The 14,736-nt window shown below is 34.1% G+C and overlaps 2 protein-coding genes across 4 annotated transcripts in view; both read right to left on the bottom strand.

Moving 5' to 3' along the window:
- The window catches only part of LOC143223714 (insulin-degrading enzyme-like), a 105,224-nt gene that overhangs the window by 84,927 nt on the left and 5,561 nt on the right, over positions 1-14,736 (bottom strand). The window contains exon 1 of one of the 3 annotated variants that reach the window (XM_076452034.1): positions 148-584. The exons of 1 other annotated variant lie outside the window; for it this stretch is intronic. In XM_076452034.1, coding sequence (XP_076308149.1) covers positions 148-308 — 161 coding nt within the window. In that variant the 5' untranslated portion in view covers positions 309-584. Of the gene's footprint in view, positions 1-147; positions 585-14,736 lie in introns of those variants that run through there. One more of the 3 variants, XM_076452036.1, reaches the window with a different exon arrangement.
- On the bottom strand, positions 12,213-14,169 carry LOC143223715 (amine sulfotransferase-like). Its single transcript, XM_076452038.1, has 2 exons — positions 14,045-14,169; positions 12,213-13,355 (listed from the first exon to the last, which is right to left on the bottom strand). Exon 2 carries the CDS (start codon positions 13,334-13,336, stop codon positions 12,362-12,364), a length of 975 nt encoding a protein of 324 aa, XP_076308153.1. The 5' UTR covers positions 13,337-13,355; positions 14,045-14,169; the 3' UTR covers positions 12,213-12,361.

Raw genomic sequence — 14,736 nt, forward strand, 5'->3', positions numbered from 1 at the left:
GTTAGTATTACTGATACTATGTTGTAGTATTATAAAGTACCACTAACTATGCTACACTAGTAATACTAATACTATACTAATAATACTATTTATGAATTAGTAGTTTCAAGAAAAGGCGAAGAACATTGTTTAAAAAGTAATTCAAACCTGATTTCACAGATTGACCTTCTACTAGTCCTAATAAGATTTTGAAAATGTAATGGGCTTAGACTCCTCCGGCAAGTGTGATCGACAGCAATCTTTATAGATGCGTTTGCACAAACTTCTGTTACGGTTAGAGTTACGTGTTTTAAGGCAGTAAAGATCATCGAAATTTCTAAAAAAAATTCCCTGTGTCTTCTAACCTTCTACGTGGCACTATATTATTCATCGACTAAGCACCGAAGAACATATCCCATAAAAAACAATGGTCTGAAATTGTTTAATGTTTGCAAAAGAACTTCAAATTACAACAAAGAAATATTGTGATACTAATTTATTACTGCTACAAGACCAAACTTTAAACAGACAGCGAACCATGCGATTCGCACCCAAGCTTCACCACCAACATAAGCCCACTAAAAATAAACTAAATCGTAAAAAAATATTTTTATAGAGATTTCACATCCGAAAAAACTCTCATTTATGATTTGTGTTTCATTTGAGTGTCCAATTAAAGAAAAAAACAAACAACAACAACGATTTGGTGTTACGAAGCCGTTTATTTCTAGTATTGGAATACCTTGTTCACGTAGTACATAACTTAAAGAGTAAATTACAATATTATTATATTAAATTAACGTCTGCTGTGTTTAAGGAATTTAAACAACATTATTTACAATGACGTTAAAATAAGAAATAGTACAAATAAATTAAAATGGCGAATTGTCACTTGAAAATCTTTTGATCCTTCTTATGATTTAATAATATTACTAAATGTTCGGCTCAAACAAAGTTATTTTACATTCAACTGAATTAGTTACTAATTCTATAGGATATGCTTTGATATTCGAGTTTAGATTTCGTGTTTGTTAGAAGAATTTTTAGCATAACACGATGCTGATGTATGAAACCTAGTTGCTTTCACATTTCTAAAACTAGCGTAACGGCCCGGCATGGCGAGGTGGTTAAGGCACTCAACTCGTAATCTGAGGGTCCTGCGTTTGAATCCCCACACACCAAACATGGTCGCCATTTCAACCGCGTGGGTGTTATAATATATTACAGTCAATCACACTATTCGTTGGTAAAAGAGTAGCCCAAGAGTTGGCGGTGGATGGTGATGACTAGCTGCCTTCCTTTTAGTCTTACACTGCTAAACTAGGGACGGTTAGCGCAGACAGCCCTCGTTTAGCTTTGCGCGAAATAAGAAAAAACAAGCGTGACGTGACGAAGACACGATCCTAACGAAAGAAATACCCATACATGAACTTCTTGAAGCAATAAAAAACACAATAAACAAATCTCCGGGTGAAGATGAGAGACAAGCCATCCTTCTAAAAAAGGGCACCCCGAAATTGTTTGACCACCTAAAAGCACTTTACGTTCCTTCTAACTATGGAAAACACCTCCTTTATTATCCAAGGATCTCCTTAACTTTTAAACTAAAGGCTAAAGATCAAATCGTAAGTGAACTAATAGGTTCGTAGTTCCAGCAATCACTTCCTTGGACAATGGCAGTTAACAATGAAGCAACAAAGTGTAATTATACTAAACTTGAAGGTTCTAACTGAAAGAATTTTCTAAACTAGAAAGAAATAAAAATTTATTTAATATATCTTAATTTAATATTATATTAAATTAAGTTTAATAGAAAGGTAGCGTTGAAAAAATAGAAAACTTAATACAAAGTTTCATGTATGTGTAGTTCTTTGCTGGGACAAAGTAAATCTTGGGATCTCAACGCTAAAATCAGGGGTTCGATATCCCATCGGTTGATATAGCATATAGCCCAATTTGGCTTTGTTATAAGAAAACGCGCACACATACAACTATGTGTATAATTACAAAACTAATAAACTAAAAGCAGTACAGTAGAAAATCAAACAGAATTAATACATTAAAATGAACAAGTGTTGCATATATGGTGATATGTTTTAACGTGAAGTCAAAGTGAACACTTTGCTCAAATGTCACAACCTCCTCAGAGTGATGGGCCCTGATATTGTGTAAAAAGCGCTGTGAGTACTGGATGTCTCAGATGTAGTTCAGTTGGCAGATTGTTAAATATTATTCTTTGCCTTCACTTATAAAAGTTTTTAGAATTACTAATGTAGATTTATTCTGTTGTCGCTTTGGTTGCTTAAAATGTTTCATGAACTAAGTGTTTGGTTTACTGGTTTGTTAGTTCTTCTAAATGTAACAAAATTTAAGTAAATATAATAAAAATAAATAATATTATGTTACTAGCTGGAGTTCCTGTCCTGTGGACGAAAGTTATATAAATTAATGATCAATGAAAGGTTATCTCAGTACACGAAAATCTGCTTCTCTTATATGTAATTGCAAAACACACCTATACAAAATGCAAAAGCACAACTTTGTTTGTATCCCTACATAAATCCCAGAAACCTTCATATCAAATTTGGTAAAAATAAACTAACAGAGAGCGAAGTAGTGGTAAAAACCGCCTATAAATAACTGGAAAATGCAAAATGAAAAAAAGAGAAAAATTTTAAATATCCCTGCACGGATTTAATGAGCTTCCATATCTATTTGGGTGAAGATCTATTTACACCCTGCGAAGTAGTTACATGAACACAGAACAAACAACAGTACTATTATATTTATATAGATTAATCTTTGCTGTAATTCTGACATATGGATGATTTAAATAAAATTTATAATTACATTTCACTTACTTAATCTCTTTCATACTATTCCAATTGTTCACACAATTAATTATATAAAATATAGACCACTATCATGTCTATAATATCCCAATGTGCTGGGTAAGACTTGGTATTGAGAGAAAGGCCTCAGTAACACTTAATGTAGCAGTTACAATCTGTTTAACATATTATTCACAATTTATCAGAATTAAGAAGGCTCTGAGTATGAATTCCAGGCCAATAATAACTGCTTGAGCTTCTAGAATCGAATCCATTGTTACTCAGTTGTTATTTTAAACCCTCATATGGTAAGTGCTCGTCATAACTACTTGGGTTACGGTCACAAGCTCAGCACGCAAATGGTTAATAGTTTCAGCGAAACTGAAGATGATGTGAAGAAGTGTGCATCTTTACTACACACTGCTTTTAGCACAACTTAACAAACAAATGAATTCTTGGTCTCTCTTGATCTCTAGGTGTATTGTTTAGTAACACATCTGTGATGAATTGTACCAATATGTTGACCAACAGATAACCTTTAGCCTATTTAGTGATAAACATCACATACCAGGTATCACTCAATTTAAGCAGAGGGTCAGATATGTCTAGGATAAATCTTCTTATCGAAGAAGTTACTCTTCTCATACCGAGTTTACTTTGACGTTTTTATTTGCTTTAGAACATGCATGCTCTAAAGGTTACACCACTATGTAACGTCTTTGCCTGACGCATGTGAAAAAAAACAAACTGATTTTGTGCATTTTAAATGTAGCATGATACTCATATGTGCCCTACAAATCTTGCATTATGCAAAAGCCAAAGAATATTCTACTTTCAAATTCTAGAGCCAAATAGCTGCATCACAGATTCACTACCATGTCTCAGTGGGCAGAACAACAAGTCATTCTGTATTTGTAACTGAGTGTACAAGTACAAGTTGTCAGTTTGTGACGATCACATTTTACTTTAGACATGCCAAGTAGTTCTCAAGCTATATTTTGGTCTTTAAGACACTCCTCCCAAACCTCTTCTGTGATCATTTGTGGTTCCTATCCAAAAACAGAATTGACATCACTTCTATGATTCATTAACACTGTTGTTCCAAAGGCTCAGGGCACCACAATCCAGGATCTAAACTTTTATAAAATAAACACAACCTCGCTAGTTAATGAGATAATCCATTAGCATTTCCATGGTGCTCGTCCGAACAATGTTGTACAAGAAAGTCTGATCTGACATATAACAACTTTATACGATTAATATAAATAGGCGTGGAGAAATAAAGTAGGTTACGATCTTTCCCAAAGAAAGATATTCTGATAGTGATAATGTTGAAATATATGGATTTAAAATACTTAACATTTGAGAAGATCAGTGTTCTCTACAGAAGTTAAAACTCGTACAACAGGTTTTTAGAAAGAAACAGTGTCAAAAATCACACACTAAACTAATCTGGAGAAATGCTTTTTGAACAAAATGAAAACTGTGGTTATAAATAAGAACTCTCTGGCCCAGGAAGCCATTATGAAGAGGCTATGCATATCTTCTGATAATAAACAAAAATTTGAAGTTGAGCATATTTCCCTTGCTTCTGATCACACCTTAAAGTCAAGAGATGTTTGCATATGAAAGATGGGCAAAGCTTGTTTTGTTTTTTTGAATTTCGCACAAAGCTACTAGAGGGCTATCTGTGCTAGCCGTCACTAATTTAGCAGTGTAAGACTAGAGGGAAGGCAGCTAGTCATCACCACCCACCGCCAACTCTTGGGCTGCTCTTTTACCAACGAATAGTGGGATTGACCGTGACATTATAACGCCCCCACGGCTGAAAGGGTGAGCATGTTTGGTGCGACGGGGATTCGAACCCGCGACCCTCGGATTACGAGTCGAACGCCTTAACCCACCTGGCCATGCCAGGCCGATAAATAAACAGCATGCTCTCTACTTGTTTAAAATATATACATATTCAAAACTAGTTTAATTTTTTTTTAATTTAATTTTAAGTGTTGGCTAAATATGACATTATGAACTTGCAACTGATTCATACGAGAGCACTCTACTGCACCGTAAATAATCAGTAATCACCTTGTACGGGCGAAATCACTGTTGGGAAGAATATGAACTACAAATCGTAAAATGCTTCCTTTTTTGAGTTGAATTTGATTTTTTATTACAAGAAAAGACTATTTCCAACTAAAAAGATTTTTGTTACATAATATACTCTTTAAACTATAAAATGCTTCTTACATGAATAATTTTTGAATAAAAATTTCAAATTTATACTTCTATTAAAAAATAAAACATATATTGAATGTTATATTGGTCTCTTCTATGGCATACAAGAAGTAATTACCAGTTCATCTTACTTCAAAATACACGCAAAATTGAAACTTATTAACAATTTAGTCTATATATTAAATTATTTAAATCACTAAAAGACTTAAGTGAAATAAATAATTTACAAAAAAGCGTTATAATCACTATGTTATATATTAAAATATACAATAAACAAATCAAATGTAATAAGAAAAATATAATAACTTATAGTTAATTTTTTTGTGATCCTTAGTAATTTTGGTTTTTAATGACCTGCACTTCGTGCTCGTGGCCGTTTGATACCTCTCTGATGTCACGTGATGTGCAAGTGCTTCAGGCATTGTATTAAATGATACTGTTATTTTTTGTGAAGTGCCGCCATTTAGATTTGAATATGGATTCAAAAGATAATAGAAAAAATTGTAACTGTGTTATACAAAGTTTTAGTGAATAAGTTTGGTACAAAGAGTTTTAGTGATAAAGGAAGCATCATCAGAATAGTAAACCGATGCCGACTCTAAGCCTGACTGGAAGAACAAAGTAGTGCGTTCGAAAATTCAACGTAAATTAATATGACAGGGCATCTTGGTGAACTGCTTGTACTAACTTGCAGAAGCTTTTTTGCTGGTCGTGTTTATTATTTAACATTGAATTCAAGCGAGTTTGATGATTTAAATAATATCCATAAGGTAATTGAAAGACATGAGAATCCATCCTGTCGTATATTTTAAGTTCTAGGGCTAGCTAGAGTTGGAAAATAATGAATTCCAACTAAATAACCAACATAAATGTGCAAATGCACAATGAAAAGGTATAGACATTTTAAACAGATTAATTGACGTAGTATGCTATTTGGATATTTTGGATGAACAACAGTTAGCATTTAGAGGTCATGATGAATCAGTAGTCTGCTAACCGAGGTAATTATATAAAACTGGTAAATCTGTGCAAGAAATATAATTTATTATTGAAATTCCATTTAGAGAAATCCAGTGTTTTTTCTTACCTGTCAAATATAATCCAGAATCATCTCATTAATGAAACTATTGATGCAAGAACCATTTCTCAGCTTTCTAGTGTTGTGCGATATGTGACTGAAGATGGTGAAATTTGCGATAGATGTCTGGGGTTTACAAATGTTAGTGCAGATAGAACAGCTGTAGGTTTATCCAATATATAGTGTTTAATTTATTCGAAGAATTAAATGTTGCGTCAAAATATCTTGCGCAAACCTATGGTGGGGCAAGCGTCATATCCAGTGAGCTGAATGGGTTTCATAAGAAAGCTAGAGATAAATATCCAAAAGCTCTTCTCATTCAATGTACGACACATAGATTGAAGTTAGTGTCGTTGTAATCTATGTCAAAGATCAAGGAGTGTGACAGATTCTTTACAAAACTTAAATCATTCTCTTTGACCCTGGCATGGCCAGATAATTAAGGCACTTGACTCGTAATCTGGGGATCGTGGGTTAGAATCCCTGTCAAACCAAATATGCTCGCTCTTTCAACCGTGGGGGCGTTATAATGTAACGGTCAGTCCCACTATTCTTTGGTAAAAGAGTAGCCCAAGAGTTGGCAGTGGGTGGTGATAACTAGCCGCCTTCTCTCTAGTCTTACACTGCTAAATTAGGGACGGCTAGCGCAGATAGCCCTCGTGTAGCTTTGCGCGAAATTCAAAACAAACAATCATTCTGTTTTTTGTGAAACCAACAACGCGTTTGTACCTTTTAGATACCAAACTGAAGAAGATTCCCGAAAGTGGTCCCGACGCGTTGGAATTATAATCACTGCTTTGTTGAAACTGTCTTGGAATACATGGTAGACTTGCTGACTTATTTCAAAATATTGTTGATAATTTTGGCAGCTGGGATACTTGAAACCTTTATCTGTGCGAAGCACTTTCATCGGATAGAGATTTTAGTTTAATTTCTTGTTGAATATATTTGCCAGTATTTTTTTCATATACAAATGTTATATTTGATGTTCTGCACAATAGGATATTTGAAATATTCCACTGTATGAATAAAGCAAATGAAATGGTGACTATTCTTCAAAAAGAAAGATACGATTTCGATGAATTTTGGGCAGCTGTTGATGGATTATACCCCCTACTGAGCGAATGAGAAATGATCCAAGAGAAGACATTAAAATAACATGCAGAAAATTATTTTATGACATTTTGGATGCAAGTTGAGGTCAAATTGAATTTAGGTTTCAATGTTTGAAAAACATAGCATTCCTCGAGTTCTTGACACGAAAAAACAGGAAGAGAACAAAAATATATTTCCTGAATTAGCATAAAATCATTGCAAGATAATTATGGTGAATACTTTGATATTCATCACTTGAAAAGTGACCTTTCGGTTTTATACGCTAACACTGATTTGAAAGAAAAAACAGTGAATGAATTACTTTAATGTTTGCGAAGTGCTAAGGTAAATGCAATTTGATGAACCCTGCAATAACTTACGAAGTTGTGCGAGTTAATCTTGAATCTTACAGACCCAAGTGCCTCAGTTGAGCGTTCTTTCATTTAAAAAGAATACACAGCCACACCAGAAATGCGTGTTTGTTTGTTTTAGAATTTCGCGTAAAGTTACACGAGGGTACCAGTGCTAGCTGTCCCTAATTTAACAGTGTAAGACTAGAGGAAAGGCAGCTAGTCATCACCACTCACCGCCAGCTCTTTTACCAACCAATAGTGGGATTGACCGTAACTTTATAATGCTCGCAGGCTGAAAGGGCGAGCATGTTGGGTACGACGGCGATTCGAACCCGCGCACCTCGGATTACGAGTCGAACGCCTTAACCCACCAGGCTATACCGGGCCGTCTTGATTTGAAAGTGTTTGATTTTAAATATGATTAATGACTACAAGTAATTAATTTTATTGGCCGTCATGTGAATATTTTTTTTTTAATTTTATGATTCACCTTTCATGCTTTGTTTCCCCATCAAGACAAATCACCGCATGCTCCTTGTAAGTACAACAAATTATTTACACTTAGTCATTGATTATATGTATATTATAAACACACTTCTTGTCAAAAGTCCGTTTAGGCCTATTGAATTAGTTTAGAATTCCAATTGACAAGCCAAACTACCTTTCCCTATTTCTATCGCACTAGTTAGTATACTGCGTTAAAATCAATTACAACTATAACGAGAGTTACCGCAGTCCATAACTGCTACTTCACGAAGTTCCACGAGTTATTTTGTCTTCTTTCTATAAAGTATCTTCTGTTCCTTTTAACAACGTGCCCTCAGGCTGATTCAGTATATTTAGAACCATTCTTTGATGGAATAAATTATTATTTTTCTCGTTTTCTACTGCTTGTGTTACTGTAACATATTAATGGTAGGCCTATCATTTTTACTGTAGTTCACCCAAACTTTTTCTTGGTTGTGACTTTACTCTCTTCTGCTATTGTCTGTCTGCTGTTTCCCGTTTATTTCATACTATATATATATACGTTTATTACTAAATCGTCTGCTTGCTTTATTCTCTACATAAATCAGTTACAAGCACAACTTCCAATAATCGTCTACTTTTAACTCTCTTATAATAACAAAAAAGGCAATTACAAAGCATTCACTCGCAATATAAATGAATTGATAATATCCGAAAAGTTTTTATATTCTGATGGTCTCATATAACATTGATTTATAGTTTATAACTTTTTATGACTGACTAAATGAATAACTATTGTAAAAGAATAATATTTCTGCAGTTAATTTTAATTTCCTTCTCTTTAATACCTTTCTCGTTTTTAATATAGTAGCAAGCATTCAGAAATGTTTTACTAGTCTGTCTATATACAGAGTAAACACACTGTTTTTGTGTTAAAACGGTTTTGGAGAGATTTTTTTAATATTACTAATAAAATATATATTTATGTAGTGTCTACAATTACTTACAGTGGATTATCTGTGATACAGAATTAAGTTTATATTGGTTTCAAAGTAAAAAGACAAAAAATAACAACTTGAACTTACAGTGTTGGTTTCTTCGTATCTGCAAGATGATTTTTTAAAACTTTTAGTATATAAATGAAAACAATTTTAAAGTAGCTTTGTCAGATAGGCTTGGAGGAAGGCTTCAAGATAAAGTGTTTTGTCTCAGCTGATGAGACACTTGATCTTAATTTGCTAGTTATTGTCGATGTGTCTTCTGCTGCGGTTGCAGTTTATTGGATTATTTAGACAGTCATTTAGGTGAAAGGAGGAGTGTTAATTTCCAGCTTTTTTATTGACTTTTGGTTAATTAGAATTAATTACTTTCCAGTAAAGCACTTTTTTAAACAAACAAATTACTAATACTCTCACAAACAAGACTCCTTTTGGCTCTTTTTTAAATAGTAGTTTTTCTTGTGCTAATTTTTAACTTTGTCGGGCCTAAGTCGAAGCTGAGACCTTTCGCCTACCAGGCGAGTAAGTGCTCAACCATCTGGAGTAAAAAGTTAAACCCGCTATTGCTTTTCAGTAAGATACTTTGCCCTTTTATTATTCAACACCTTCCTTTGTTGTTGTTTTTTTAATTTGGTCCCTGAAAGCAGAAGAGTATTAAGAGTATTAGTGCTCGTTGTTCCAGTAAGTCACAAACTTACAGTAAAATATGCCCAGCAGATTCATACTCTGAGAGTCGCGAGTTCGAATCCCCGTGACACCAGACACGCTTGCCCTTTTAGATGTAGGAGCGTTATAATGTGACGGTCAATACCACTCTTCATTGGTAAAAGAGTAGCCCCAGAGTTGGTAGTTTTGCACTACTAAGTTAGGGACAGCTAGCGCAGACAGCCTTCGTGTAGCTTTGTGCGAAATCCAAAACAAAGAAAACTCCAGTAAAATGTATAAAGAAATACACTCTAAAATAATTACGTAATGTATTGTTTTGGTTTTGTTTCAAAGTTAAGCAAAAAGCTGCACAATAGGTTATCTGTGCTCTGTCACCACTGGTGTCGAAAGTCAGTTTTTAGCGTTACAAATCCTCAGGCATACCGTTCTGCCACTGAGGGGAGTGCAATTACACAATATGTTAGTAACACATCAAATCGTATCAAAAGGTATTACACTTAAATTTAATAGATATAATTAAAAATAAATAAACAAAACCAGTTGATATCAGCGACACCTCTCCAGATCAAATAAAGTTAAAAGCTTTCTCCTTAATTACATTTTTTCGTGAAAACACTGTTATGTAACATTTGTAACTGCAAATATTTTATCTAGCAGATATACATAGTTGTTGGTAATGGATTTTAGCGATGGACCCTTATTTGGTTGGGGCTCCTGCATCTACCTTTTGGTGTCAGTTTTGGCTATGATATCTTTACATTTCAAACTTAAGACTTCTCACCCATCAGGTCAGTGCTCCACTGATTAAGCGGAAGGACTAACTAGTTTTTTTTTAAAGATCTATCTCAAACTAGCACAATCTTCAGTTATTACAAAAAGAGCATGTTTCACGTTTGTTGTTAGTTTTTATGGTAATTTAAGTTTTATTTCAGAGGTGGATTCGAACTCGAGAGTTCTTGGACAAAAGACGAATACTCTATTAAATGAGCTAAAGAATTAACCATCTGGAATTCTCTAATAAGAAACTTCTTAATACCTAAATTACAACTTTAGTGCTTTCAGTTCTCAAGTGTGAACTGGCCTTGTTTTTGTGCTTATTTAAAACTGATAAAAGCACCTACAAATTTAAATCCGTGCTTACGAAAGTAAACGATAGTCTGAACTATTTAGTGAGCATCTTAAAAATAAATAGCATATTATTAATTAATTAATTTTTTTTATTATTATTAAACACAAAGCTACCAAACAGGATATCTGGAGTTTGCCCAAATCGAATACTGGAATTAATAATGAGCCGATAGAGGGTAGAGGGGAAATAATATTATCACAAAAAATTTTATTACTCTTTATTGCATTTGATCTTAACTCATATCTTGAGTCTGTAACATTCTCAATGACGTCACAATTAAAATTTATAGTTCTTCGATACTTAGTGCAATAGAACAGGCAAAATATAAAACCTTGTGTATTCAGAGGGTTCTTGATTAACGCCCTATTGCCGGAAGATCACGCTTCATATTTTTTGGAGTGCGCTAGATGAGTGATGGCCAACTCTTAATCTTCAATGAGTCAAGACTGGGGGGGTGGTGAATTGTTGACTAACTGCTTTATGTTCTAATCCATCAATCTAAGTCGGATCCTGGAAGCTTAGGAGTAATCTTGAGGGCTTATAATGGTAACGTTCGTGGTGTAGTTTGTACTAGGCACAGCACAAATAACACGTATGAAACTTCTTTACGAAAAGGTTTAAAACATCGAATTCAAGTGTTAATAGACAAACCCAGTAGGTGTGCTGTAACATACAGTCAAAGAAACACTATTTTAAAGAAATTCCCTGGTAGACGAGCTTTCATCATTACATACCTTTGAAAGTCAAGCGATCTTTGCTCTTACTAATCTCCTCAATATGATTATATCTTTACCTTTATATGGCTCAATCTATCAGTTGACAAGTCACATGGTCAACCTATTTTGTGTTTGTAATTTAACAATGTGTGCCACTTGATAAATTTGCAATTGAACTTTTTGTTGAATGTAACAGAGTACAAATCTTTCAAAATTAAAAAACAAACAAGAAACATTTTTTATTTTATAAGGATAAGCTGCACGAGTTACACGAAGTTTTTAACTACAGTCAAGGAGTTAAACAGTCTGGTGTGATTTAAAAGAAACTGGATGGTAGTAAATAATTTAATTTTTGTTTAACACTCATTGGACTGTTGAATTCTGCGGTGTAATTTGCTACGTTTCGTTTATATAGATGTGTGTGCGTGTATATATATATATATATATATAGTGCACTTTACATAGGATCTAGAATAAAACAGTTATTGTCTTTCTTGATGACCTATTCAAGATGATGACACGTTCAAGATGATGAGTTATTGTCTTTGATTACTTTCCTGCAAGTGAAATCCAAATAGTTTAGCAGAAATTCTGATTATATTTTTAACGGAACAGTATTAATAAAAACATTTTGAAGATTTCTTTGCCACTGAAGAAATGTCCATCAAATATTTGAATATTGTTTTCACTGAAGAAGTGTCTCTTTAGAATTTCATTCAAGCTTATCTTGAGAAAACAAAATATTCATGAAAAAAAATATCAACTGGTTCTTTAAACATACTGGAAATTATAATGTATACTTTAATGATTTACTCAGGTAAGTTGCATGTGTTCCTTCCATAATTGTGGAAGGTCTGTTTCTCGAGTTATTTTTAAGAACTTTTCATTTAACCGTTTTGACTGATCTTCTGTCATATAATTCTTCCAATCGCCAACAATACCTTTTCTTACGAAGTTCGGTTTGTCAGGAGTCTTCAGGTCACCCAAGCGAATGGCATTAAGAATACCAGCACGAAGACCTGGGGGTGTCGACCCCATAAAGAATTTTAGAGGATTTGTTTTGAAGAAGTTTTCCAAGTCCTTGTTGACCGTTTTTTTCATATAATCAAAGCTGGTGTAATACAAAATCTTTTGCAATAGGTCCTCGTCAGTTTTTAGCATTTCTAAATACTCTTCATGTAAGAACCCTGCTACCTTAAGTACTACCTCACGTAAGCTAGACTTCATTTCCTCATAAGTTACAAACAGCACGTTATGGTCGCCCCGGTGTGGGTACCAAGACATCAGATTATCAAAATAGTCTCCCGAGATCGTCTCACCTGTTACAAACAGCTCGAAAAACGTGTTGAAAGTCCCATTCTGGAACCTGTACATAGGAAACATTAGATGATGGTGGAAGTAAGAGACACAATTATCCTTAGGGTTTCTGGCTACGTAAATATATTTAGCTTCTGAAGAATATGGGACCAAGTGAAATGGAAAATGGGTTTTTATCGGGCCTGGTTTCGGCATTTCTCTAACAGCTTGTGAGCCCATAGCATCTAAAAACGGAGTCTTGCGGATAAAGTCCATGTGATCTTGGTGCTGTCTCCCCTTGTTTAAAATCAGCAATACGATGTGCTGCATCCAGGTCATTCCACTTTTTGGATAGGAGGCAATAAAGATGTCACCTTTCTCTGGAGTGTAGTTCAAGGCATCTAATAAGATATGTCTTGGCAAGACGCGTGGGTATTTACGGCCATTAATAACTTGGTAAACAGGAACAATTTCATTTTGTGGCTTTTTCATTAAATAGGAGTTTAAAACACTGAAAAAGATGCAAACTTTACGGTCAAAGAATGACAATAATAAGTATCTTGAATTAACAGAATTATTAACTATTTTAAACTAAACTGAGAAACATTAAAATCTTGAACTACTTAAAAACTAAACCTAAATTCGAAACATATTTTGTGAGTATTATGGCACAGGGCACCTGACGTCATACTGTGTGCTTTTCTTTTACTTTAAATGGTACGCAATGTTTATAAACATTTCGGGTTTTCTTTTTTTCAGTTTTGAAGTAGAAAGTCTTTCAAGTAAAGAAAGTGTGGTGTCTATCAGATCATCAGAGGGCCATTAATACCAGGTATTTCTATCAGGTAACCAGCAGATGGTCATTAATATCAGGTAGCCAGTAGAAGGCCGTTAATATTAGAAACTTCTATCAGGTAACCAGTGGAACACCGTTAATATCAGAATAATACTTTTACAAGTTAAAATACAATGCAATATAAAATTATACAATAAACTATTGGGCAAACGATGCAAAGTGTGTGATAACAGTTGTAGAAAACTTTAATAGATGAACGAAATATTGACAATGTGCGAGTAATTTCAACTGCAAATTAGATTAAGTGGTTAAAAGGAGACACTGAATGAAAATTTACACGAATTAAGCTGAAAATGTTTTTAAAGTGCATCCAGTAATATTTTATGTGAAGTCACAATACTTACCCGCATTTCACCAACAAATATACAAATTTGTTTAACCTTCAAACAATGGAGCGAATGTTACACCGAAAATTCTTAAACGAGCGCAAGATCAAGAGATGTACACTCGAGACCAGTAAGGATTGTTGATTTAAAGTAAGAGGTCAAAGAAAGTACAGCTTAAACTGGAAGTTTCTATCAGGTGCTTGCCGAATCACAACTTGAAAATAACAGAAAGTAAACGGGAGTGACATGTGTATCAGACTGAGTTTAGTCTCTGTTAAATTGACGTAAAATCTTGCCGTGTCAAGCCCAAATATTATCTTGAATATATCAATAAACTCTTAAGGTCATCATTTGTGAAAGCAGTGATTGGTACTTGTTAAATAAGCTGACCAATGGGAATTAAGATCAAGGATAAAAGGTTTTGCAACTTTTTTTTCTGATTTGTTGACAAGAATAACTTGGCTCCTTAAATAAAAACAATGTTGATGTAAGAAAAGCCACCCTGCCGTGGCGTACGTGACTCCCTCCGCATACACCTACACTAAAACAGACTGGCTCACTTTTAATGCCTCTCTGGACTCATACCTACCCCATCCAATTGAACATGCTAACAACAAAACAGAACTAGACAACTATGTTGATCAAATTACAGAAGCCATAAAGAAAGCCATAAAAAACACAATTCCTAAAACAAATAAAAAGCAATTACT

This window comes from Tachypleus tridentatus, chromosome 8, assembly GCF_004210375.1.
Source record: "Tachypleus tridentatus isolate NWPU-2018 chromosome 8, ASM421037v1, whole genome shotgun sequence".
Classification (NCBI taxonomy): Eukaryota; Metazoa; Arthropoda; class Merostomata; order Xiphosura; family Limulidae; genus Tachypleus; species Tachypleus tridentatus.